Below are 27716 nucleotides of genomic sequence, written 5' to 3'. Positions count from 1 at the left end.
CACCTAAAGTCGGTACCTGACCAACCGGGCTGTGGTTCATATGTCAACTTGCATGCGGCCAGTAGTAACAGCCTGGTTGATCAGACCCTGATCCACCGTGAGGCCTGGTCTCAGACTGAGCCGCAGGGGTGTTGACCCCCGAAACCCTCTCCAGGTAAACTACAGGTAAACCTCAGTAACCCTTCTTCAGACCTCTGAATTATACTTTTTGTAACCCCGCTGGCTAATTTCTATTTTCTGAGTTAATTGCATAGTATTCACACTACACATTGCTCTCAAATATGACAGCTCTGCTACCTTTAGCTGCCACCTCTTCACCACAACATTTGAAGCCCATGCCTCTCACTCATATAAGTGTTGGTGCCATTATTCTCTGGTACATTTCCTTTTTGCTTCCATATATGAACATCTTTCTGGCCACAGATGCCTCAGTACTCCAACTACTTTTTTCTCCCCCTCATCTATTTTGTGACTTCACTTTTCATAGATCCATCTGCCAGTATGTTTATTCCTAAATGCCCAAAAACTATGCAATCACTTCATATATTCTTCCTTCAATCTGATATCCAGTCTTTCATTGCCTAGATCAGTGATTCCCAAACTATTGGTTATCGAGTACCCCTTGACACTTTGTGTTATCAACCGCGTACCCTTTTGTACAGATATGAAAAATAACTTTATACAAATAATGTCTGAGATAAGAGACAGATGGTTTAACATCTTTTTTTCACCACTTTTACAGGCTAAGAGCTGTTATCCAACCTCAGCTCATTTCAAAACCCAGCTCTATCTAAGGTACTATACTACCATCACCTGGGCTGTGACTCACAACAGTCAACTAACATCTAGGTACCTTCTTATTGTTAGGTGAAGTGTGGCAGCAGGTGTAAGGAAACATGTCCAACATTTCAACCCATGCTGGGGATCAAACCACAGACCCCTCAGTATGAGAGATGAGTGTATTACCAACTAAATTTTTGGGGTACAGTGTATAACTTTGCTATATAACAGTATTGTTTCTATAGGAAGAACAAACTTGCAAAACAAAAGCATTCTTTGTTCATACATAATTGTTACTGTTAACAACCGATGCAACAAGACCATAAAGATTGCAGAAAGGAAGCATACACAAGATGCTAATACGTATAGGTATAAACTACAAATAATTAATCACAAAACATTTACTTGTCTTAGCTCCTGGAAAACTTAATGTAAAGGATGTACCTGTTTATTCAAAGTCAGGGATTTAATGCTGGGTGCTATTTTTAACAGAGCCACCCTGAGGTCATCCTTCACAAAGAAACTTTCATGAAATTGGATCTTAATAATGCACAAAACAGAGAATCCCTGCTCACATAGGTACACTGTGAGAAATGTTGGAAATATTTAACCAAGACAGGACTCACAACAATGGCATAAATTCAAAGAAATTTAGATTAAGAAGGATGTAGGGAAGTGCTGGTTTGCCAATAGTTGTAAATACATAGAACAAACTCAAAGATAGCATCACTGAGGCAAGAACTTTGGATGAATACTCGAGTGGTTGTGGGTGGGTGTGAGTTGGCTCTGCCTAGAATGTGCCAGTAAGATTGCAGCACTCTCATCACTCTTTGAGACAGAACAGTGTTCATTCTTGTGTTCTTGTGTGAAAGTAACACATTTTGCTCTGTGAGATAGAGTGGAGTCATTATAATATTGATGCCTAACCCACACACTGACTGTTGATAATTTTCCACTAAGATATACTGTTCTCTGATGTACTTTTGTGCAAGTTAAGTGCTGAAATACTGCTTTTATTAAACAAAGTTGTCTCAGTATCTGGAAACTTTACATTTGTCTATAAAATACTGAATATACATAGATAAAATTAAAAAATCAACGATGACAGTGATAAAAAATGAAATTATGATGCACTTGGATACCCCTGAAAATCCCTTTGCTTATCCCCACCTCCCTGGCCTAGACCTTTTGTTTCTCTCATCACCTTTCTCTCTTCTAAGTTTAATTTTATTTTTCTTACACTTCCTAAATTTATTCAGAATCTCCCCCAAAAACTGTCTTCAGCAAAGAGCAGTGGTGACAGCTCCCACTTCATATCAGATTCATTATCTGTTAATCCTACACCTGTTTCCAACACTAGCATCCATTTCTTAAACAACCCCTATCTATATACATGTTCTTTAATGGCCTTCTCTCCTACATCCCTTAACCTGAGACTAATTATATTACAAATGTCTAGTTTTCATAATATATTAATGAAAAGTATGTTTTGATGCTCTGATAGATCTGATAGATTTCTAGGTCTCCACCTTGACTGCAGTCTCAGATTCCAGACCCACATACAGCAAAAATCCAAGAAAGTCTCCAAAACAGTAGGCATCTTTTCAAAGATACTGTACTATGTACCCCAAATGGCTCTTCTTCCTCTTTACCACTCATTTACCCTTACCTCACCTATGGTATTTGTGCTTGTGGCTCAACCACAGCAAATTACCTTAAACCTTAAATAACCCAACAAAAAGCTGCAGTGCGATTGATTACCAACTCCTGCACAAGACACACCACTCCACTGCTTTTTAAGATCCTTAACTTGCTTAATATACAAAACATCCACACTTACTATTGTGCCTACTACACAGAACATTATACTCAAATATTAACCTTCCTCTCAAGTTTCTCCTTGATAACTACAACAGAACACACAGGCATAATACAAGGCACAAATCACTCTTCGGTATCCCTCATGTTCATCTCTCCCTATGCAAAAATGCTATGCACAAAAAGGGCCTGAGGATCAGGAATTCATTGCCAGAACACATTAAAGGGCCTCTACCTGCAAATCAATTTAGGCCCTACTTAGAAATCACCTCATCACCCAAAATTAACCAGAAAAACACCTTGCTTAACACCTACTAGTTACTCAAAAAACTCTTAAATAATTTATGACTGCTCATCTACTTAATCATTTACTTCAAACTTAAAATTGTTTCAATTTCATTAGTGTATATTGTGCTTGATGATTGCTCAACTATTTACTCATTACTTCAAGCTTACAATTGTTTCAATTTCATTATTTTAAATTGTGCTAAATTCAAATAAATATATGTACTTCAAATTGTAAATAGTGCTTGACAATTGTTTAACTATTTAATCATTACTTCAAGTATTTTCTATTCCTTCGCATCTGATGAGAGTGCAGATTCAAGTATTAAAATTAAAAGTGAATATAGGAAAGAGTAAGGTGATGAGGATAAAAAAATTAGGTAACGAAAGATTGAATATCAGATTGGAGGGAGAGAGTATGGAGGAGGTGAATGTATTCAGATCTTTAGGAGTGGACATTTCAGCAGATGGATCTATGAAAGATGAGGTGGATCATAGAATTTATGAAGGGAAAAAAGTGAGTGCTGCTCTAAGGAGTCTGTGGAGACAAAGGACTTTGTCCATGGAAGCAAAGAGGGGAATGTATGAGAGTATATACCAACACTCTATGGGTGTGAAGCATGGGTGGTGAATGTTGCAAAAAGGAGAAGGCTGGAGGCAGTGGAGATGCCATGTCTTAGGACAATGTGTGGTGTGAATATAACACAGAGAATTCATAGTTTGGAAATTAGGAGGAGGTGCGGGATTACCAAAGCTATTATCCAGAGGGCTGAGGAGGGGTTGAGGTGGTTCGGACATGTAGAGAGGAGGGAACAAAATACAGTGGACCCCCGGTTAACGATTTTAATCCGTGCAAGAGGGCTCATCGTTATGCGAAATAATCGTTATGCGAATGAATTTTCCCCATAAGAAATAATGGAAATAAAATTAATCCGTGCAAGACGCCCAAAAGTATGAAAAAAATTTTTTTTTACCACATGAAATGTTAATTTTAATACACACAAACTGAAAAAGGCATGCACAATTACATGACACTTACTTTTATTGAAGATCTGGTGATGATTGATGGGATGGGAGGAGGGGAGAGCATTATCTTCTTACTGTTTAGAAGGGGAATCCCCTTCCATTAGGACTTGAGGTAGCAAGTCCTTTTCTGAGGTTACTTCCCTTCTTCTTTTAATGCCACTAGGACCAGCTTGAGAGTCACTGGACCTCTGTCGCACAACAAATCTGTCCATAGAGCTCTGTACCTCCCGTTCCTTCAAGACTTTCCTAAAATGGGCCATAACATTGTCATTGAAATAGTCACCAGCACGGCTTGCAACAGCTGTGTCAGGGTGATTTTCATCTATAAAGGTTTGCAGTTCAACCCACTGTGCACACATTTCCTTAATCTTTGAAGTAGGCACAATGGATTCCACAACTGGCATAGGCTTCTCAGGGTTAGCCCCAAACCCTTCAAAATCTTTCTTAATTTCCATACTAATTCTCACCCTTTTTACCACAGGGTTGGCACTAGAAGCTTTCTTGGGGCCCATGGTCACTTATTTTCCAGAAACAGCACCGAAAACACTGTAATAATACGAAATATTCCGAGTGTATGCTTGGATGTTACCGCGGAGGCTGGCTGGTAAACAATGGGACGGCCGGCACATGTGAGGGCACATTGGACGCGTCTCGGACGAAAATCGGTAAGCGGGTTTTTAATCGGTATGCGCGGCAAAAATTTTGCGATAAAAGTAATCGGTATGCGGAAAAATCGCTATGTGATGCCATCGTTATGCGGGGGTCCACTGTAGTGACTTCGAGAGGGCATAAATCTGTAGTGGAGGGAAGGCGGGGTAGGGGTTGGCCTAGGAAAGGTTGGAGGGAGGCGGTAAAGGAGATTTTGTGTACGAGGGGCTTGGACGTCTAGCAAGCATGCTAGACGAATGGTTTTTAGGACTTGACGTACTGTTGGAGTGTGAGCAAGGTAACATTCATGAAGGGATTCAGGGAAACCGGCAGGCTGGACTTGAGTCCTGGAGATGGGAAGTACACTGCCTGCACTCGGAAGGAGGAGTGTTAGTGTTGCAGTTTTATAACTGTAGTGTAATCACGCCTCTGGCAAGACAGTGATGGAGTGAATGATAGGGAAAATTTTTCTTTTTCGTGTCACCCTGCCTTGGTGGGAGACAGCTGATGTGTTAATAAAAAAAACATTTAATGTGTCATGTTTAATTAAAAATAATGTTTGCATTATTTATTAGAATCAAGGTTAACTGCAGAAAATGGTTTACTGTACATGAAATATATGTAATAATATTTTATTTCACTTTTAATATCAAATGATGTTTTAAGAGTAACATGTGGTACAGTGGACCCTCGGTTATCTGCTGTAATCCGTTCCAGAAGCTTGGCCTAAAACTGAAATGGCCAAAAACCGAAATAGTATTTCCCATAAGAATTAATGCAATTACAATTAATCCGTTCCAGACAAAAATATTCACCAAAAAAAATTTTTTTTTACAATTAAATCAGTATTACATACCTTTATTGAAGACTAATGCTGGCTTCTGGAATGCCTGCTACACTTCCTGCATGTCTGCTACACTCCCAGCATGCCTGCTACACTCCCTGCATGCCTGTCACACTCCCTGCATGCCTGTCGCACTCCATACATGCCTGTTACACTCCCTGAATGCCTGCTACACTCCCAGCATGCCTGCTACACTCCCAGCATGCCTGCTACACTCCCAGCATGCCTGCTACACTCCCAGCATGCCTGCTACACTCCCAGCATGCCTGCTACACTCCCAGCATGCCTGCTACACTCCCAGCATGCCTGCTACACTCCCAGCATGCCTGCTACACTCCCAGCATGCCTGCTACACTCCCAGCATGCCTGCTACACTCCCAGCATGCCTGCTACACTCCCAGCATGCCTGCTACACTCCCAGCATGCCTGCTACACTCCCAGCATGCCTGCTACACTCCCTGCATGCCTGCTACACTCCGAGCATGCCTGCTACACTCCCAGCATGCCTGCTACACTCCCAGCATGCCTGCTACACTCCCAGCATGCCTGCTACACTCCCTGCATGCCTGCTACACTTCATGCTTAAATTCCATGGTGTTTCTCACTTTCTTTACCACAGGAACTTTACTAGGAACTTTCTTTGGAGCCATGGTTACTTATTTTGCAGTTGCACTGCAAAAAACCCACAAAAAACAGTGGAAAACAAGCAAAATGTTTGGATGTATAAGCTTCCTCATGCACCAAAAGACACAACCAGACTGATGCACAAATGACCCCAGCTGGTGGACGGACGCATCCGAAATGGCTGATCACTGAAATAACGGCCGATCACCGTGAGCCAAAAAAAAGGCCAATCACCGAGTTGGCTGATAACAGGAACGGCTGATAACTGAGGGTCCACTCTAATTATAACTGCAGAGAGAGAAGGCACACAAAATTGTCACAGTATACTGTAATAAAAGATATGAAATTTTGATACTACAGTGGTACCTTGACTTATGAGTGCCCTAACTTGTGAGTTTTCCCGAGTTCGGTCGATATTTTGCTTTGAGTTGCGAGCCAAAATCCGAGTTAGGAGCGAGCTTCAGATATGCCACCACTTGCTGGAGAGAGAGGAAATATCAAAAACCTCGATAATAACCAATGTGTATCATCCTTTCAATTTTGATACCACTGGTAGTGTCATCCTGCCAGAATGTTCTATAACGTATGCCCTAAGTAAAGAGAAACTATTCTGGAACATGTGTAATACGTGTTCGACAGGCCGGCTAGTTGGGTGGCCAGCTGGCTGGCTGATTTACTCTGGCTGTCTCTATCTCCTTCTGTTTGTCTGTATCTGTCTGTCTATCTGCGTGTCTGTTTATCTTCATCTCTATCTTACAGGTACACATAAATATGTACAGGTATACGTAGTGTAAATTACCTAGGATAACCCAAAAAAATCCAGACAAAGTGCTATATTATGCTTGTAGTTATAAGGCATAATAAGCATGACTAGCAAGTAGTACTCATTTTCACTTACTCAGGAATCAGACGTGACCAACTCTGCATTGTGTGTAATACCTGTTGGTTCATGAGCAGCTCTCTCTGAGACAGCGACAAGTAGAGAGACATGAAGACAGAAACACAGGCAGATAGAAAGACAGATAAGCAGACAGAGATAAATATAGACAGAGCTAGACAGACAAATAGACAGATAGAAACAGATAGATAGAAACAGATATAAACTTGTTTATTTGTAACAGTGAAAAATGAATCCAAGGCAGTGCACGATCATCAAATGTCACTCCATGAGTGACACTCTACTGGCAGTGGAGTGACACTCATCTTACACAGTGCGTCAAGGAGTTTAATATATACTCCATCATTTCTAAAACATTGCTGGAACCTGGAGAAAAAGGCAAAAAAATTGGGGTGGTTTTTTTTTGGACTGGAACGGATTAATGGCATTTCAATTAATTTCAGTGAGGAAAATTGATTTGATATACAAGTAAATTGAGTTACGAGCTTGGTTACAGAACAAATTAAACTTGTAAGTCAAGGTACAGTTGTATTTGTACAGAACTGCATGTACTGACAGTTCCTAGAAATGTAAAAGGTTGGATTCAGGGAGCAGGGCCTTGAAATACTGTGTGTGTCATTGACTTGTACACTTTGGGGTTATTGTACTGAATGTATACAGTACATGTTGAATTTATGTACGTACTCCACCCACCTAGTTAGCATTCTTGTCTGTGCTTGTCACATAAGAAAACAGCCTAACTACTTACCCAATAAAAGTATGAAAAAGAAAATATTTACCTTTAAAAATCTGCATTAAGAATTACTAATGTTTAGTTGTTTTTGTTTAAAAAATTAATATAATTTGGTACAGCATACTGAAATAAATTAGATTCTTGAGCTCTAATGGGAATAACTTAATGTATACAGTATGCATTAATTTGATATCCTTTAGTTTTCTTGTGTATTAAGTAGGCACTTTTGCTGCTGTATAATTGTTTTTCCCTATCTTTCAGGTTGGCGGTTATCCAGCATGGCTAGCACTGAAAAATCTTCCTACAAATGAAGAGCTGTCATGTCATATTTGTAGCAAGCCTCTTGTCTTCCTGTGCCAGATTTATGCTCCATTCCATGACAGAGATTACTGCTTTCACAGGTATGTTCTAACACATACCTGTGTTAGAGTATACCTGGACTAACAATAGTCCAGGAGCCAGTATATACAGTGGACCCTCGACTAACGCTATTAATCCGTTCCTGAGAGCTCATCGTTAGTCAAAATAATCGTTAGTCAAGTTAATTTTCCCCATAAGAAATAATGGAAATCAAATTAATCCGTGCAAGACACCCAAAAGTATTGAAAAAAAAAATTTTAACACGTGAAATATTAATTTTAATACACACAAACTGAAGAAGACATGCAAAGTTACATGACACTTACCTTTATTGAAGATCTGGTGATGATTGATGGGATGGGAAGAGGGGAGTGTGTTGATGGTCTTAGTGTTTAGAAGGGGAATCCCCTTCCATTAGGACTTGAGGTGGCAAGTCCTTTTTCGGGGTTACTTCCCTTCTTTTAATGCCACTAGGACCAGCTTGAGAGTCACTGGACCTCTGTCGCACAACATATCTGCCCATAGAGGCCTGTACCTCCCGTTCTTTTATGACATTCCTAAAGTGTTTCACAACATTGTCAGTGTCACCATTAAACACTTGTTCAGGTTTCAGTCCTTCACTGTCTATGTACTCCTTGAATTCCTGCACATATTTTTCAGCTGCTTTTTGGTCCAAACTGGCAGCCTCACCATGCCTTATCACACTATGTATGCGACTACGATTCTTAAATCTCTCAAACCAACCTTTGCTGGCCTTAAATTCACTCACATCACCACTAGTTGCTGGCATTTTTCTAATTAAATCGTCATGCAACTTCCTAGCCTTTTCACATATGATCGCTTGAGAGATGCTGTCTCCTGCTATCTGTTTTTCGTTTATCCATACCAATAACAGTCTCTCAACATCTTCTATCACTTGCGATCTCAGTTTCGAAAACAAAGTTGCACCTTTGGCAAGAACAGCTTCCTTGATTGCCGTTTTCTTGGTCACAATAGTAGCGATGGTTGATTGGGGTTTTGTGTACAGCCTTTCTTCATATCCATAGTAATTCTCACCCTTTTTGCTGTAGGGTTGGCACTAGAAGCTTTCTTGGGGCCCATGGTGACTTATTTTGCAGGTGCAATCACTAAAAAGGCTGTGATAATATGAAATGTTCCGATTGTATGCTTGGAAGCGACTACGGTGGCTGGCTGGCTTGTAAACACTGGCCAGAAGTGGACGCGTCTCAGACAGAAGGAATAGTGTTGGTCGAGTTTTTTAGTGCTAATCGAGGCAAAATTTTTGCGATAAAATGTATCGCTAGTCAGATTTATCGTTAATCGATGCCATCGCTGGTCGAGGGTCCACTGTACTTGTATCAGAATTCATAGGGTTGCTTTGTTAAAAGCTGGATAATCAATGTTGATGTTATATGGTAATCAGCTAGATAATTTTTATTTGCTTTTTTTTTTTTTTACTGTGGAGGGGAGTGACATGAAAAGGAATTTTATATAATAATACAATACCCCTCTGGCAAGACAGTGATGGAGTGAATGATGATGAAAGTTTTTCTTTTTTGGGCCACCCTGTCTTGGTGGGAATTGGCTGATGTGTTAAAAAAAAAAAAATACAATACTACTATAATTTGTTAATATTACCTATTTTCTTGCTATTCAGTATTAATTGTGCATCCTCAGTATATTTATTTGGTCTTTATGCTATAGGTTTTCTTATTTACTGTATGTATGTATTGTATGCATGCACATACTCAATGTATGTATTGTATGTATGTGCTGCATGCATGTTTGTTTGTGCTGTATGTATTTAAGTGCCATATGTTTGTATGTGTGTGCTGTATGTAATTGCCAGTTCACTGGTCGAGATGGCATGCCAAGTCGTTGTGTGACAAACATCAAAATGTAACACTCGATGCACGCCACAGTTACTAAGACATTGTTGCACACACATTGTAATGTATGTAGGCAATCTCAAAAGTGGCCTTTGGAGAATTCTTCGGTTTTCTTTGTTGCATAGGTTTGTAGGCAATTTTCACTAAAGGTGACATTTGACAAGCTTCTCATTTTTTCTTCTCAGCACCTCATGATACCTGGTAAAAGGGAAGTTTTCTACAACTGTTGAGCCTAATTTAATTACACTCGTGAGCCACAACCTCTAGCATCAACTCCAGCTGCTTCATCTCACCTCTGTTCTAGTATACATGGTCTGGTTGCATGCTTATGCTTTAGGGACCGACTACCTCTCACAGAGTGGCAAACTGATCATGTCACGAATATTACTACTGCCTTCAGTGTTGTATTCACCTGTATTCGACTTAAGCCTGTTGTGCAAGGAAAATGTTTGGTAGTAAAGTTGCCCAAGCATTGCAAATGTTTTATTCATAAAAAACCTAGGATCAGGCAGGTCCATGCAGTGCATCATGGAAAACACTGCATCAGAAACATGTAAACAATGCAACCAGGACCTGTCTTACCACCATCAACTTCTCCTTCCAGCAAACAGGGTGTGTAACTGGAAAGAGGTTACCTTTTTGTTCCAAATTTATTACAGTTATATGATAGCAGCAGTGGAGTTCAGTCATAAAGCACAATACAATATGTTGATTTTTATCCCAGGGTAACCCTGTAAAGCTAAAAATAACCCAACCTTAAATAATAATTGCTTGTTTGTTTGTTCTAGTGATTCCTAAATTTGTTTATAAACCCTTAATTTCCTTATATACATAAGCAGTTAATTAGTTATTGCCATTATAGTCTTAAGTTAGACTTAAACTTGCCTGAAATGCTATGCATAACTATGGGTTTTCTGTTTGCTCAACTAAATATCACCCATCTCTCTCATTAGGTAGGGTCCACTGTAATATGATATGTATTTATGTTTTGTTACAAAGGTGGTTCATGAACTACAGGTACTTATAATTATTTCTTGTACTATATGGTATTTCTAAATGTCAGTTTTGAATTTAACCCTTTGACTGTCGCGGCCGTATATATAAGTCTTACGAGGTACCGTGTTTGATGTATTACCTGGAGTTTACCTGGAGAGAGTTCCGGGGGTCAACGCCCCCGCGGCCCAGTCTGTGACCAGGCCTCCTGGTGGATCAGAGCCTGATCAACCAGGCTGTTGCTGCTGGCTTCACGCAAACCAACGTACGAGCCACAGCCCGGCTGATCAGGAACCGACTTTAGGTGCTTGTCCAGTGCCAGCTTGAAGACTGCCAGGGGTCTGTTGGTAATCCCCCTTATGTGTGCTGGGAGGCAGTTGAACAGTCTCGGGCCCCTGACACTTATTGTAGGGTCTCTTAACGTGCTAGTGACACCCCTGCTTTTCATTGGGGGGATGGTGCATCGTCTGCCAAGTCTTTTGCTTTCGTAGTGAGTGATTTTTGTGTGCAAGTTCGGTACTAGTCCCTCTAGGATTTTCCAGGTGTATATAATCATGTATCTCTCCCTCCTGCGTTCCAGGGAATACAGGTTTAGGAACCTCAAGCGCTCCCAGTAATTGAGGTGTTTTATCTCCGTTATGCGCGCCGTGAAAGTTCTCTGTACATTTTCTAGGTCGGCAATTTCACCTGCCTTGAAAGGTGCTGTTAGTGTGCAGCAATATTCCAGCCTAGATAGAACAAGTGACCTGAAGAGTGTCATCATGGGCTTGGCCTCCCTAGTTTTGAAGGTTCTCATTATCCATCCTGTCATTTTTCTAGCAGATGCGATTAATACAATGTTATGGTCCTTGAAGGTGAGATCCTCCGACATGATCACTCCCAGGTCTTTGACATTGGTGTTTCGCTCTATTTTGTGGCCAGAATTTGTTTTGTACTCTGATGAAGATTTAATTTCCTCATGTTTACCATATCTGAGTAATTGAAATTTCTCATCGTTGAACTTCATATTGTTTTCTGCAGCCCACTGACTGCAATGGAAAACACTGTCATGCAGATTCGGGTGTCATCTGCAAAGGAAGACACGGTGCTGTGGCTGACATACATGTACTTGTCTATGTCGGATATGAGGATGAGGAACAAGATGGGAGCGAGTACTGTGCCTTGTGGAACAGAGCTTTTCACCGTAGCTGCCTCGGACTTTACTCTGTTGACGACTACTCTCTGTGTTCTGTTAGTGAGGAAATTGTAGATCCATCGACCGACTTTTCCTGTTATTCCTTTAGCACGCATTTTGTGCGCTATTACGCCATGGTCACACTTGTCGAAGGCTTTTGCAAAGTCTGTATATATTACATCTGCATTCTTTTTGTCTTCTAGTGCATTTAGGACCTTGTCGTAGTGATCCAATAGTTGAGACAGACAGGAGCGACCTGTTCTAAACCCATGTTGCCCTGGGTTGTGTAACTGATGGGTTTCTAGATGGGTGGTGATCTTGCTTCTTAGGACCCTTTCAAAGATTTTTATGATATGGGATGTTAGTGCTATTGGTCTGTAGTTCTTTGCTGTTGCTTTACTGCCCCCTTTGTGGAGTGGGGCTATGTCTGTTGCTTTTAGTAACTGTGGGACGACCCCCGTGTCCATGCTCCCTCTCCATAGGATGGAAAAGGCTCGTGATAGGGGCTTCTTGCAGTTCTTGATGAACACAGAGTTCCATGAGTCTGGCCCTGGGGCAGAGTGCATGGGCATGTCATTTATCGCCTGTTCGAAGTCATTTGGCATCAGGATAACATCGGATAGGCTTGTGTTAATCAAATTTTGTGGCTCTCTCATAAAAAATTCATTTTGATCTTCGACTCTCAGTCTGGTTAGCGGCTTGCTAAAAACTGAGTCATATTGGGACTTGAGTAGCTCACTCATTTCCTTGCTGTCATCTGTGTAGGACCCATCTTGTTTAAGTAGGGGCCCAATACTGGACGTTGTTCTCGATTTTGGTTTGGCATAGGAGAAGAAATACTTTGGGTTTCTTTCGATTTCATTTATGGCTTTTAGTTCTTCCCACGATTCCTGACTCCTAAAGGATTCTTTTAGCTTAAGTTCGATGCTTGCTATTTCTCTGACCAGTGTCTCCCTACGCATTTCAGATATATTGACCTCTTTTAGCCGCTCTGTTATTCTTTTCCGTCGCCTGTAAAGGGAGCGCCTGTCTCTTTCTATTTTACATCTACTCCTCCTTTTTCTTAGAGGAATAAGCCTTGTGCATACATCGAGTGCCACCGAGTTAATCTGTTCTAGGCATAAGTTGGGGTCTGTGTTGCTTAGTATATCTTCCCAGCTTATATCGGTTAGGACTTGGTTTACTTGGTCCCACTTTGTTTTTGTTATTGAAGTTGAATTTGGTGAATGCTCCCTCGTGACTAGTCTCATTATGTCGGTCTGGGGCTCCACGCATACATGTCTGAACCTCAATTATGTTGTGATCTGAGTATATTGTTTTTGATATGGTGACATTTCTTATCAGATCATCATTGTTAGTGAAGATGAGGTCTAGTGTATTCTCCAGTCTAGTAGGCTCTATTATTTGCTGGTTTAAATTGAATTTTGTGCAGAGATTTAAAAGCTTGTGTGAGTGTGAGTTTTCATCAGAGCTGCCTCCTGGTGTTATTTCTGCAACAATATTATTTGCTATATTCCTCCATTTTAGGTGCCTTAAGTTGAAATCCCCCAGGAGCAAGATGTTGGGTGCAGGAGCTGGAAGATTTTCCAGACAGTGGTCAATTTTTTTAACAGCTGTTCCTGGAATTGCTGGGATGTTGCATCCGGAGGCTTGTAGACTACCACAATGACTAGGTTTTGGTTCTCGACCTTTACTGCTAAAACTTCCACTACATCATTTGAGGCATTAAGCAGTTCTGTGCAAACAAGTGACTCTGCAATGTACAGGCCAACCCCCCCCCCCCTTTTGCCTGTTCACTCTATCACATCTGTATAGGTTGTAACCTGGGATCCATATTTCGTTGTCCAAGTGATCCTTTATGTGGGTCTCGGTGAAAGACGCGAACATTGCCTTTGCCTCTGCAAGCAGTCCACGGATGAAAGCTATTTTGTTGTTTGTTGCTGGCTTTAGACCCTGTATATTTGCAAAGAAGAATGTTATCGGACTGGTGGTATTGTTGGTACTGGGGGGGGGATTTTTTTTCACGGCATTAGTATCTGTATCTGTTGGTTTGGAGTGGAGGCCATCGACTGTGATTCCACTCCAGGAATGACTGGATTTGGTGTACGATTTCTGCCATTTCCTGCCAGTTTTTTTTCCTTCCTGGCACTAAAAAACCTCTCCCTCTTGAGTGGCTGTGGCTACCCAGGTTTTCCCATGGCCTGGATGTTTTGTATCTTTTTGTCCCCTTTAGATGGTATGCCTGGCAATTTAAGTTGTAGCACAGTCTTTCTTGTACTGAAGAGGTACACAGTTCAGGGTGAAAAAGCTTACAGGAAGGGAGTTTGCATTTTCCTGTTGTCATATGGGCATGGCATTTTCTAGGGTGGTCATAGTTGCACGTCCCATCTGTTTTTCCAGATTTCCCATGCCAGCAGATACCAAGTGCATAGTATGTGCACAGGCTTGGTTTCCGTTTGCCTTGGGTTTCTGTGACTGTATTTCCTGTTGGTGCATGTTTCCCTGTCTTACTTCTATCCTCCCTAGCACCAACAATGGAGCTCCCACCAGTTGTTTTTGGTAATATATCCTCACTATTGCTAGTAGAGTCCTCTTGTTTGCTATTTCCTGCGGTATTTCTAGTTTGCAATATTGGTTTTATCTTATCTTTGACTACACTTGTTTCCCTACTATGGCTCCTGTCCCCTATGAGGTCATTTATATGTATTCCTTCCTGCGTATAATTCCCGACTACCTGGACAAAATCTCCAGCTTCACCATTACTGTCTCCCAGGACAGCATCTCCAGCTTCACCATTACTGTCTCCCAGGACAGCACCTCCAGCTTCACCATTACTGTCTCCCAGGACAGCACCTCCAGCTTCATTACTGTCTCCCAGGACAGCACTATCAGCCCCACATTTACTGACCACCAGGACTCATCTCCAGCCTTACAGTTTCTGACTACATGGCCAGTATCAAGGGCAGTTCCATTCAGCCCAGACTTTTTATGTTCCCATCTGTTGTAGAAAGCTTCCAGGTTTTCTATGAAAGCAGCTTTGATGTTGTCCTCTTTTAATACCCTTGTGATTTTAGTCCACAGATTTATCTCATTTGGGCATACCCAAAAACACTTCCCTGTTTTAACACTGCTTGTAGCTAGTTCTTGGATATCTGCACAAGGGGCGTGACACCAATTTCCACAAAAATGACAATTTACCCATGTGGAAACCCGTTTGTTTGACTGACCACAGACTACACACAGCTTCATAATGATTTGAATGGTTGATTTACTGCAATTCTACTAGCAACCTCTTGAATATTCTATTAATAACCTCCTTAAATGAAGCTCTAGCTATTTGTATTTCTGTTTCTAACTGTTTTCGTATATTGGACAGCTTACCGTGCATGTTCCTGATTTATATTTAATGTTTGTGTTTTTAAGGGCGCCTACAACCCCATCCGTTTACAGTCTGCTTTATTGTCCAACGAAACCGTTTGAAACCAGTCAAGGGTTCGGACCAGTCAAGGGTTCGTACCAGTCGATCTGATCTGATCAGTGGGTCGCTTATTTAAAACATACTGGTCGGTGATTTGAGCTAACACACGAAGGATCTACTGGAAATTATCTACCCGAGTAATATGTGATTTGATTGATACAAAAGTATAACTTGCGTGTTGAAGAAACCGGTGACTGCTGGCAACTCCTACAATGACGAACGGTCAACCTCAACCCTTGTTTATCAATCGCTGTATCTAGCTTTTTTATTTTTTTTCATCTCCACCACAATAAATGCTATATTATCACTATAGTTGACTGGTGGAAATTTTGGAGGAAGGACGCTTTTTCTGTAGTAATAATTGCTTCTCGTTGTGTATATTGCGACCGCTGGTAACTACAGGTTATATGAAATTCACAGTATATGTCTGGTATTTCAAGAAAAAAGAAACTAATGAAAGTCACTCCACTCCACTAAGTACCATTATAATACTGGTTAGTTGCTACTACAACACTGTATTCTGCTATTCACTGGTATCACTAGATTATATGCGAGTACACTAGCAAGCCAGGAAGATTATTAAAAACAGCTGACCTGTGGTAAGTTTCTGGCGACTTCTGGCACCTGCCGCTATAGGCTTATCACTTTATTTACAAATTCACCTGTTTTCAAATGACACTTTAGCCTTTATCATCAATATACTAGGGAGCCACTGTAGTATACACTATGTATACTCAATGTTATCAGGGAGACTTTCTTTCCTCTGACACGAAAAGTTCAATTATTATTATTTTTTTCACACGGGACACAGGCCTGATTCCCCTCTGGCAGTAAACTCTGCTAGGTAGTGCACACTAATTCTCCTTTTTTGACTCAGTATATAATGTTTTCCTCCCAAGATTGGTTCCAGGCGCTAGAGGGATGTATTGTATAGGATTGATGACATAAATTAAAGTTCTAGCACGTAAGAGCGACCGTGAAAACACGAGAAAACCCGGAGCACAACGAGGCACGCTGACACGCTTGACACAGGCTCACTGAACATAAATAAATACTCATAAATTCTAGCGGCTTCTTTTTTTGAAATTTCCAGATTTTTCTAAGCCCTTCTATCTGACAACTGATGCTAGTTCTATTGGCATAGGTGCCGTACTAGCTCAGAAGACTGATGGTAAGTACAACGCAGTTGCATTTGCTAGCCGAGTCCTTACGAAGGCTGAACGTAATTATACAGTAACTGAGCAAGAAGCTTTAGAAATAGTATGGTCTTTAAAGCACTTCCGAGACATTATTTATCAGTACTCTGTTCATGTCCTGACAGACCATGCTCCACTGATACCTTTATTCCAGAACAAACAACCTACTGGAAGGTTAGCCAGATGGACCTTGACTATCCAAGAGTTCAATCCCACCTTTGAACACTTACCTGGCAAGTCAAATGTAGTCGCAGATGCCTTATCACGACATGTTAGTATAGTAACTGCAGACCCTCCATTTAGTGCTGAAGATGTAAAGAATGCTCAACGAACAGATCCCATGTGGTCTGGTGTGATTTGATTCCTGCTCCAGGAAGATCTTATTCTGACTGTGAAGCCACCAGCACCCATCAGTGACTTTGTCATGAACCAAGAATTACTGTATCGAACAGCCAAGTTGGGTACTCCTAGCAGAAGAGTTTACCAGTTAGTAATTCCACAGTCACTAGTGAATGTAGCCTTACAGCTAGTTCACGATGTACCAGGTGTTGCGCACCCTGGTATGGATCGTTCAGTAAAACAAGCCAGATTGAAATACTTTTGGCCTCGTATGGCAACTGATATTTCTGAGTATGTTAAGAAATGTAGTGTCTGCATGCAACATAAAGGTAATGCTAATGGTCCTAATCCAATCCAAGTGTATCCAACTACTAGCGAACCGTGGGAAAGAGTTGCGCTAGATTTGTTAACTAATTTCCAATGTTCCCTCCAGGGCAACAAACATCTATGTGTTATGGTAGACCATTTCACCAGATATTGTGAGTTAGTTCCTATTGCAGATAAGACTGCCGAGACAGTAGCTAAAGCATTTAAAGAACGCATTATCTGCAGGCATACCACCCCTAAGTCCCTAGTAACAGATAATGGAGGTGAATTCTGTAATGAGATAATTGAAAATTTGTGCACCTTGTACAAGATCTCTAAATCCACCATTGCTCCTCATCATCCTGCCAGCAGTGGGTTAGCGGAACGTACCAATAAGAAAGTACAGTGGACCCCCGGTTAACGATATTTTTTCACTCCATAAGTATGTTCAGGTGCCAGTACTGACCGAATTTATTCCCATAAGGAATATTGTGAAGTAGATTAGTCCATTTCAGACCCCCAAACATACACGTACAAACGCACTTACATAAATACACTTACATAATTGGTCGCATTCGGAGGTAATCGTTATGCGGGGGTCCACTGTACTTGATGTCTTGAGAGCCACTATCAATCCCAACAGTGAAACTTGGGATGAAGTTATACCTGATGTGCAGTGTGCTATAAATTCTGCTTACAATGTTTCTATAGGTGACACTCCACATTATGCATTGTATGGTGTAGATAAACGTTTGCCTTATGAGTTGTTATATTCTAATCCAAAACCAAATTACAACCCTGATGATTTCATAGCAACTCGTACCAGTTTAGCTCAAAGTGTCTTTAGAAGAATCCGTGAAACACTTCATAAATCAACAGCAGAATTTACAAGAGTTGCAAACACTTGAGCAAAGCCATCCAAAATCAAAGTAGGTTTGAGAGTTATGCTGACTAACTTTAACAAAACGTCTGCAATGCCTAAGCTTGATCAAAAGTTTGTTGGTCCTTATCGAGTAGTTGAACATATCACTGGTAATAAGTATAAGGTTAGAGAAATTAGTACTGGTCAGTATAAAGAATCGCATTTAGATCATATAAAGTTAGTATGTGATGATAATGATGTTTCAACCCAGACTAATGTGACAGACTCTGACAATCCTCCTGATCATGTACTCTCTACCTCTGATACTCAGTCAGACGATCAACCTGAATGTCGTTATTCCCTACGTACATGACAGGTACAGTATTGAGAAATCCTCAAGTATCATTTGTAACTACCAATTCAGATTTGCCTCAAATACAGCATGAGTTAGCCAGTGCAACAGAGTTTGATCCTCCCAGAGATGACACCCATTCTGCATATATCAATCTCACCCTAGCAGAGTTGGGGTTAAATGTAAATAACCTGTATAGATGAATAATTACAGTATCAACTTATCAGTATTCAAGAATTTTTTTTTTGTGTTCACGTTCTCTCCGAATTCTGAGAGTTAACAGTCTAGATTTGAGTGCACCGAATTTGCCTTTCTGTTAAACACTTCTTTCTTTGTATATATTCCTTCCTCAGAATCCGTAGATCACATGAATACAGATCGATCGATCAAATTTTTTTTTTATAACTTCTATTGTGTAATCCCAACATTGAGTTTCATTCGATGAGTTGTGCTATATCATACCTTGTTTTGCGTTACAGTTTCATTACAGTTTCAGTTATGTAAGCTTCCATTCCAATATTCTACTTATGTATGTTATAATGTTCAATTGTTGTGTACTTTGACATTGTATAGAATCAGCCCAAGCCGTACACCTGCCGTCTCTAGTTTGTATTAGTTGTATGTTGGGACGACATATGTTAGCGTCGCCGAGCTCTCAGTATTAGTACCAGTTCCTAGTAACCAGTTACCAGTAACCAGTGTACCAGTAGATGACTCACTACCAACCGTCTGTGTGAATCATTGACTGTATTCATATTGCTGCTGACCATAGCAGGATTTCAAACACCCTCGCACTGTAGACACTTGTGAGTCAGTCTAGATAGGGAGCAGAGAGAGGCAGGTCGGCTGTTGGTGCCTTCCCATACTTTCCGTTATATTATACGTACTACCAGCCTACGTGAGTATTCTTACCCCATCCACGATATCGAAAAACCCACATGACAGCAAGAGTAATATCAGAGGGCCCTGGAGACATGACTGATGAACAAAGAAAATGTTATTTTAGAGCCAGGAATGTCTGCATTGTTCATTCTGGACCTTATTTTGAAATTGTCATATTTTTTAATTTTCGTGAAATTGGCCAAATTGCATATTTCTGACCATGTTATTGGGTAGTTGAAATTGGTAAATGGGCAGTTTCTTGTACTCAATTGATAGAAAAAATGGAGTTCTAAAGATATAGCTATGAGTTTGGTCGACTGGAACAATGGAATTAGCCGAAAATAGGGCTCAAAGTGGGCAAAATTGCCAATTTGTAAATATCGCCAAGGTCGCTAACTTTGCAAGAGCGTAATTCTGTCAGTTTTCCATCAAATTTCGTTTTTTTGGTGTCATTACAGTCGGGAAAAGATTCTCTATCATTTCACAAGATTTTTTTTTTTTTTTTTTTTTTTTGCGACACCAGGAGACACCTCAGGATTGAGGGTTGCGACAGTCAAGGGGTTAAATACTGGAAAAATGTGTGTTAGGTGACTAGCTTAATTTCTGGCTGCTTTCCCTAAGTAATCTTGGTAATATACAATCTTCTGTGGCTGTATCACTATCTGGTACATCCTGCTTATCTCTCTTTCCAATTCAAATGACTTAATTTAGATGATGCTTCAAGTGCCTACACGTAAATAGACATTTCTCACTTTGTGGTAGATCTGAGTCAGGCCCATGGCAGCTGTGGTAAGCTCAGTCAGATAATCATATTAATTCTTCAATTATAGGAATGTTGCTAACTAAACTAATTGCATGGGGTGAATTTATATTGCACATAGGGAATTGTAAAATCAAATTTGCATGCAGTATAACAAACCCACATAAAGCAAAGGACTTGAGCAAATTTTCTAGTAAGTATAGTTTTTATTTTTTTTTTATTAACACATCAGCCGATTCCTACCAAGGCAGGGTGGCCCGAAAAAGAAAAACTTTCATCGTCATTCACTCCGTCACTGTCTTGCCAGAGGGGTGCTTTACACTAGTTATAAAACTGCAACATTAACACCCCTCCTTCAGAGTGTAGACACTGTACTTCCCATCTCCAGAACTCTGGAGATGGCCTGCTGGTTTCCCTGAATCCCTTCATAAATGTTACTTTGCTCACACTCTAACAGCACGTCAAGTATTAAAAATCATTTGTCTCCATTTGCTCCTATCAAATACGCTCACGCACTCTTGCTGGAAGTCCAAGCCCCTCGCACACAAAACAACCTTTACCCCTTCCCTCCAACCCTTCCTAGGCTGACCTCTACCCTGCCTTCCCTCCACTACAGATTTATACACTCTCGAAGTCATTCTGTTTTGCTCCATTCCCTCTACATGTCCAAACCACCTCAACAACCCCTCCTCCAGTATAATTTTGTATACTTACTTACCGTATTATATCAGTGCACCTTATAATCAATGGAAAAGTGAATGTTGTATAGCAGTTCCTCGTCTGATAGCTCTTCATTTTTGGTTTTTGGCAGTGCAGGACATTATATAAGTAATTTCTGCAATCTTAACATCTTTGGGAATACAGTGGACCCCCGCTTAACGATCACCTCCCAATGCGACCAATTATGTAAGTGTAGACTTATGTAAGTGCGTTTGTACGTGTATGTTTGGGGGTCTGAAATGGACTAATCTACTTCACAATATTCCTTATGGGAACAAATTCGGTCAGTACTGGCACCTGAACATACTTCTGGAATGAAAAAATATCGTTAACCGGGGGTCCACTGTAGTACGTAAAACTGTTGTTGAAATATGGTGAAACAAAGTGGTAAGAAGCAGTTTGTAATAATGTTGGTTGAATTACCGACAATATGTTAGGTAAAAGGACACAGTTGCAACTGCGACATTTTATTGTGGCAAAATTTTGCTGTCCAGTAATGGCTTGACAAAGCCCCTGGAGAGTGAAACATTGCCATAATAAAATGTCACGTTAGTTGCAGTTGTGTCCTTTTACCTAACAAGAAACAGTTTGTTTTAAATGCCATAAATATTTGAATATGTGCAAGACAAAAATTAATGCAGTATCGAATAGTGCAAAGCCTTTTTCAGTAGATGAGGTAAAAAAGGTGGGTGGTGCATCGAGACATCTGTGGAGAAAAAGAACCTTATCAATGCAGGCAAAATGAAAAATGTACCTGTAGGGTATAGATATGAGAGTAATGAATGTTTTTATATTTCAGAATGGTGTTTGTATTTGTTTGTCGTGATCCAGACTGCTATAGAGAAAATGATGCTTCAAATATCAGAGTGTTTCGTTGTCAATTGGCTCGAGAAAATGAATTCTATCCTAATGAACCAGCGAAAGTAAGTGAAGTTAATATCAAGACTTTTGAATATTGGTTGGGAAAACATTCATCAACAATAATTTACTTGCTATCTTTCCAGAAGTGTGCTGACATCGCAATCAAATTACCCTCCTTCAGAGTGCAGGCCCTGCCCTTCCTTTTCCACCTCCGGGATTCAAGTCCGGTTAACTAGTGTCCTTAACCCTTTCAGGGTAGGTGCTGTGCTAGTATGGCTTGCATGCCAGGGTTGGTGCCGTACTAGTACGCATAAATTCTAGCGCCTTCAAATCTAGTGAAAGAATGTGTCTATGTGGTCAGTCTGCGCAGTATAAAAAAAAATCCTGCTGCACACAGTGCATAATGAGAAAAAAAAAAAACTCCAACTGTGTTTTTGGTTTAAAACAGCGACTTTGCAATGTATTTTCCTATGCTATTTAAGTTTTCCTGGTCTCATTTTATAGAATGGAAGACATATTACAGAAATTGAGATGATTTTGATTGGTTTCACAATGAAATGTACCTTGAAATTGAGCTCAAAGTAGCAGAAATGTTCGATTTTTGCCAAAGTTCAAAAGTAAACAAATCATGCCTTGCGTCCAATACACGTCAACTGGTGAGTGTAATATTCTTTCACAAGTTCGTTGATATTATTTATACCATTTCTACACTAATGCAGTAGACTGCATAACAGTAAATCTATTTTTTGTGAGAATAAAAATTCAAAGTGGAAAGCAAAAGAAATGTAGCAGAGGCCTTGGGACGTGACTAATGAACAGAGGAAATGTTATTTTAGTGCCAGAATGTCTATCTTGTTTATTCTGGACCCTATTTGGAAATAGGAAAGCACTGGTTTGGTAATAGAGTTGTGGATGAGTGGAACAAACTCCTGAGTACAGTTATTGAGGCTAAAACATTGTGTAGTTTTAAAAATAGGTTAGATAAATACATGAGTGGGTGCGGGTGGGTGTGAGTTGGACCTGACTAACTTGTGCTACTAGGTTTGATGCCATGCTCCTTCCTTAAGTGGAAGTGACCTGACTAGGTGGGTCATTGGGCTAATCTAGGGGGGGGCATGGACCTGCTTCGTGTGGGTCAGTGGGCCTGCTGTGGTGTTCCTTCTTTCTTATGTTCTTATGAGTGGGTGTGGGTGGGTGTGAAATGGACCAAACTAGCTACTAGGTCGGACGCAGTGCTAATCCCTTAAGTGACATGTCTGACCTCACTAGGTCAGGGCATTGGCTTAAGCCGGTGGGGAGAATTGGAGCTGCCTTGCATAGACCAGTAGGCCTATTGCAGTGTTCCTTATTTCTTATGATCTTATGTTCTTATGAGGGGAAATATTCTGTTAGTGGGATGGATCTGTGAAAGACCTGCCTAGTATGGGCCAACAGACCTGCTGCAGTGTTCCTCCTTTCTTATGTTCTTATGTGTGTAATTGGCAAAATTGCCACTTTCTGACCACTTTATTGGAGAGTTGAAATCGGTAAACGGGTGGTTTCTTGTACTCATTTGATAGAAAAAATGGAGTTCGAGCGAAATAATTATGATTTTTGTCGACTGGTACATTGGAATTGGCCAAAAATAGGGCTCAATCGGTGAAATCGCCTATGAGGGTTATGAGGATTAAATCCCCTCATAAAAGTTACCCTGCTCACTCTCTAACAGCAAGTCCATTAACATCCACTTGCCTCCATTCACTCCTGTTTAACATGCTCACACAAGCCTGCTAGATACTCAGGCTTCTAAAGACTCAAAGCCTCTTGTACCTCCTTCCTCCAACCATTCCTGGTACAATCCCTCACCCTTCTACCTTCCTTCAGCCTGTCCCTGTTCATCCTCTCTACATGCCCAAACCACCTCAACAATCCCACTTCAGCTCTGAATTATAGAGTAAGGTGATGAGGGTATCAAATGATTTAGATAAAGAAAAATTGGATGTCAAATTGGAGAGGAGGAGTATGTTTAGAAGTGAGTGGCGCATTGAGGTATATGTTGAGACAAAAAATGTTATCTATGGATGAAAAGAAGGGAATGTATGAAAGTATAGTAACTGTACCAGCACTCTTATATGGGTGTGAAGCTTGGGTTGTAAATGCTGCAGTGAGGAGGCAGTTGGAGGCAGTGGAGATGTCCTGTCTAAGTGCAATGCGTGGTGTAAATATTATGCAGAAAATTCGGAGTGTGGAAATTAGGAGAAGGTGTGGAGTTAATAAAAGTATTAGTCAGAGGGCTGAAGAGGGGTTGTTGAGGTGGCTTGGTCATTTAGAGAGAATGGATCAAAGTAAAATGACATGGAGAGCATTTAAATCTGTAGGGGAAGGAAGGCGGGATAGGGGTCGTCCTCAAAAAGTTTGGAAGGAAGGGGTAAGGGAGGTTTTGTGGGCGAGGGGCTTGGACTTCCAGCAGGCATGCGTGAGCGTGTTCGATAGGAATGAATTGAGATGAATGGTATTTGGGACCTGACGAGCTGTTGTATACTACTACTCCCTCATCACCTTGCTCCCTCATCACCTTGCTCCCTCATCACTTGCATAGTTTTTTTTTTTTAACATGTTGGCCGTTTCTCACCGAGGCAGGGTGACCCAAAAATAAAGAAAACCTAAAAAGAAAGAAAAAACTTACATCATTGTTCAACACTTTCACCATCATTCACACAATCATTGTCTTTGCAAAGGCGCTCGGATGCAACAGTTTAGTTGTCAGTCCAAACAGCCAATATCCCAAACCCCTCCTTTAAGGTGCAGGCATTGTACTTCTCGAGTCCAACTAACCGGTTTCCCTGAATCCCTTCACACTCCAACAGCTCGTCAGGTCCCAAAAACCATTTGTTTCCATTCACTCCTATCTAACATGCTCACGCATGCTTGCTGGAAATCCAAGCTCCTTACCCACAAATCCTCATTTACCCCCTCTCTCCAACCTTTCCAAGGACGACCCCTACAACGCCTTCCTTTCCCTACAGATTTATACGCTCTCCAAATCATTATTTGTTACATCCTCTCTAAATGACCAAACCACCTCAACAGTCCCTCTTCAGCTCTCTGACTAATACTTTTAGTAACTCCACACCTCCTAATCTCCACACTACGAATTCTCTGCATAATATTCACACCACACATTGCCCTTAGACATGACATTTCCACTGCCTCCAGTCTCCTCCTTGCAGCAGCATTTACAACCCATGCTTCATACCTATGTAAGAGTGTTGGTACCACTATACTCTCGTACATTCGCTTCTTTGCCTCAATGGATAACATTTTTTGTCTACAGATAACTCAAAGCACCAATCACCTTTTTTCCTTCATCACTTATGTGGTTAACCTCATCATTCATAAACCCATCTGCTGACAAGTCAACTCTCAAATATCTGAACACATTTAATTCTTCCATATGCCCTCCCTCCAATGTGATATCTAATTTTTCTATATCTAAATTGTTTGATATCCTCATCGGCTTACTTTTATCTATGTTAACTTTCAACTTACTTCTTGTACACACCCTCCTAAATTGATCCACTAACCTTTGCAACTCTGTAGAATCTCCCAAAAGCGCAGTATCATCAACGAAAAGTAACCGTTTCAATTCCCATTTTGTATTCGATTCCCTATAATTTAATCTATACCCTCTCCCCAACACCCTAGCATTTACTTCTTTTTACAACTCCATCTATAAATATGTTAAACAATCATGGTGACATTACACATCCCTGTTTAAGGCCTACTTGTACTGGAAAGTAATCTCTCTCTCTCCTACACACCCTACCCTGAGCCTCACTATCCTCGTAAAAACTCTACAGCATTTAGTAACTTGCTATGTATTCCATACACTTGACACATCTGACACATTGCTCCCCTATCCACCCTATCATATTTTTTTTTTTCAACAAGTCAGCTGCCTCCCACCAAGGCAGGGTGACCCAAAAAGAAAGAAAATCCCCAAAAAGAAAATACTTTCATTATCATTCAACACTTTCACCTCACTCACACATAATCACTGTCTTTGCAGAGGCTCCCAGATACAACAGTTTAGAAGCATATATAACACCCCTCCAAACTGCCAATATCCCAAACCCTTCCTTTAAAGTGCAGGCATTGTACTCCCCATTTCCAGTACTCAAGTCTGGCTATATAAAAATAACCAGTTTCCCTGAATCCCTTCACTAAATATTACCTTGCTCACACTCCAACAGCTCGTCAGGTCCCAAAAACCATTTGACTCCATTCACTCCTATCTAACATGCTCACGCATGCTTGCTGGAAGTCCAAGCCCCTTGCCCACAAAACCTCCTTTACCCCCTCCCTCCAACCTTTTTGAGGATGACCCCTACCTCGCCTTCCTTTCCCTACAGATTTATATGCTCTCCATGTCATTCTAGTTTGATACATTCTCTCTAAATTACCAAACCACCTCAACAACCCCTCTTCAGCCCTCTGACTAATACTTTTAGTAACTCCACACCTCCACTGCCTCCAGCTGCCTCCTCGCTGCAGCATTTGCATCCCAAGCTTCACACCCATATAAGAGTGTTGGTACCACTATACTTTCATACACTCACTTCTTTGCCTCCATGGATAACATGTTTTGTCTCCACAGATACCTCAACGCACCACTCGCCTTTTTTCCTTCATCAATTCTGTGGTTAGCCTCATCCTTCATAAACCTATCTGTTGACAAGTCAACTCCCAAATATCTGAAAAAGTTCACTTCTTCCATACTCCTTTCCAGTGTGATATCCAATTTTTCTTTATCTAAATCATTTGATACCCTCATCACCTTGCTCTTATCTATGTTCACTTTCAACTTTCTACCTTTACACACCCTCCCAAACTTGTCTACTAACCTTTGCAACTTTTCATTAGAATCTCCCAGAAGCACAGTGTCATCAGCAAAAAGTATCTGTTTCAACTTCCATTTTGTATTTGATTCCCCATAATTTAATCCCACCCCTCTCTCCAACACCCTAGCATTTACTTCTTTTACAACCCCATCTATAAATATATTAAACAACCATGGTGACATTACACATCCCTGTCTAAGACCTACTTTTATGGGAAGTAATCTCCCTCTCTCCTACACACCCTAACCTGAGCCTCACTATCCTCATAAAAACTCTTTACAGCATTTAGTAACTTGCTACCAACTTGCAACATCTGCCACATTGCTCCCCTATCCACTCTATCATATGCCTTTTCTAAATCCATAAATGTAATGAAAACTTCCCTACCTTTATCTAAATACTGTTCACATACATGCTTCAATGTAAACACTTCATCATCACATCCCCTTCCCATTTGAAGTCCTCCTTGTTTATCTACAATCCTAGTTTCTGTCTTAGCTTTAACCCTTTGACTGTTTGTCGTATATACATGTATATGTCTTACGAGCCATTGTTTTTGACATAATTGTGCTCCAAAATTCTAGCGGCTTCAGATCAAGTGGGAGAAAGCTGGTAGGTCCACATGGGAGAGAATGGGTCTGTGTGGTCAGTGTGCGCAGTATAAAAACCATACTGCAGCACGCAGTGCATAATGAGAAAAAAAACTCCTGTGTTTTTGGATTAAAATGCTGACTTTGGGGTGTATTTTTGTGTCAGGTCATTTCAAACTTCAAAAAACTCTACACCAAAGCAGTGTTTCGGAGGTGCCTTGAAGTGACCTCTGACACTGAATTGACCCTAAGAGATTTCCAGAGGAATCACTTTAGTGTTTTCAGCTGCATAAGCCTTATAGATAAGGCTTGGCAAGAAGTGACTTCCAGGATGATGAACTTTGTTTGGAGAAAATTGTGCCCAGAATGTGTCCTCGAGAAGGATTTTGAAGGGTTTGAGGCTGACCCTGACGACCCT

General features: G+C 40.7%; 1 protein-coding gene across 11 annotated transcripts in view; it reads left to right on the top strand.

Annotated features, from left to right (window-relative positions):
• Zfrp8 (Zinc finger protein RP-8) overlaps positions 1-27716 on the top strand; it is a 419773-nt gene that overhangs the window by 186938 nt on the left and 205119 nt on the right. For 4 of the 11 annotated variants that reach the window (XM_070095405.1, XM_070095395.1, XM_070095394.1 and 1 more), the window contains exons 2-3: positions 7918-8057; positions 21767-21890. In XM_070095405.1, coding sequence (XP_069951506.1) covers positions 7918-8057; positions 21767-21890 — 264 coding nt within the window. Of the gene's footprint in view, positions 1-4390; positions 4575-7917; positions 8058-21766; positions 21891-21971; positions 22084-27716 lie in introns of all 11 variants that reach the window. The other 7 variants (XM_070095399.1, XM_070095396.1, XM_070095398.1 and 4 more) reach the window with 5 other exon arrangements.

The sequence above is a fragment of the Cherax quadricarinatus genome, chromosome 50 (assembly GCF_038502225.1).
Source record: "Cherax quadricarinatus isolate ZL_2023a chromosome 50, ASM3850222v1, whole genome shotgun sequence".
NCBI lineage: Eukaryota > Metazoa > Arthropoda > Malacostraca > Decapoda > Parastacidae > Cherax > Cherax quadricarinatus.
Note: the sequence above shows the minus strand (reverse complement) of the source record. Positions and strands in the feature narration are given on the sequence as shown.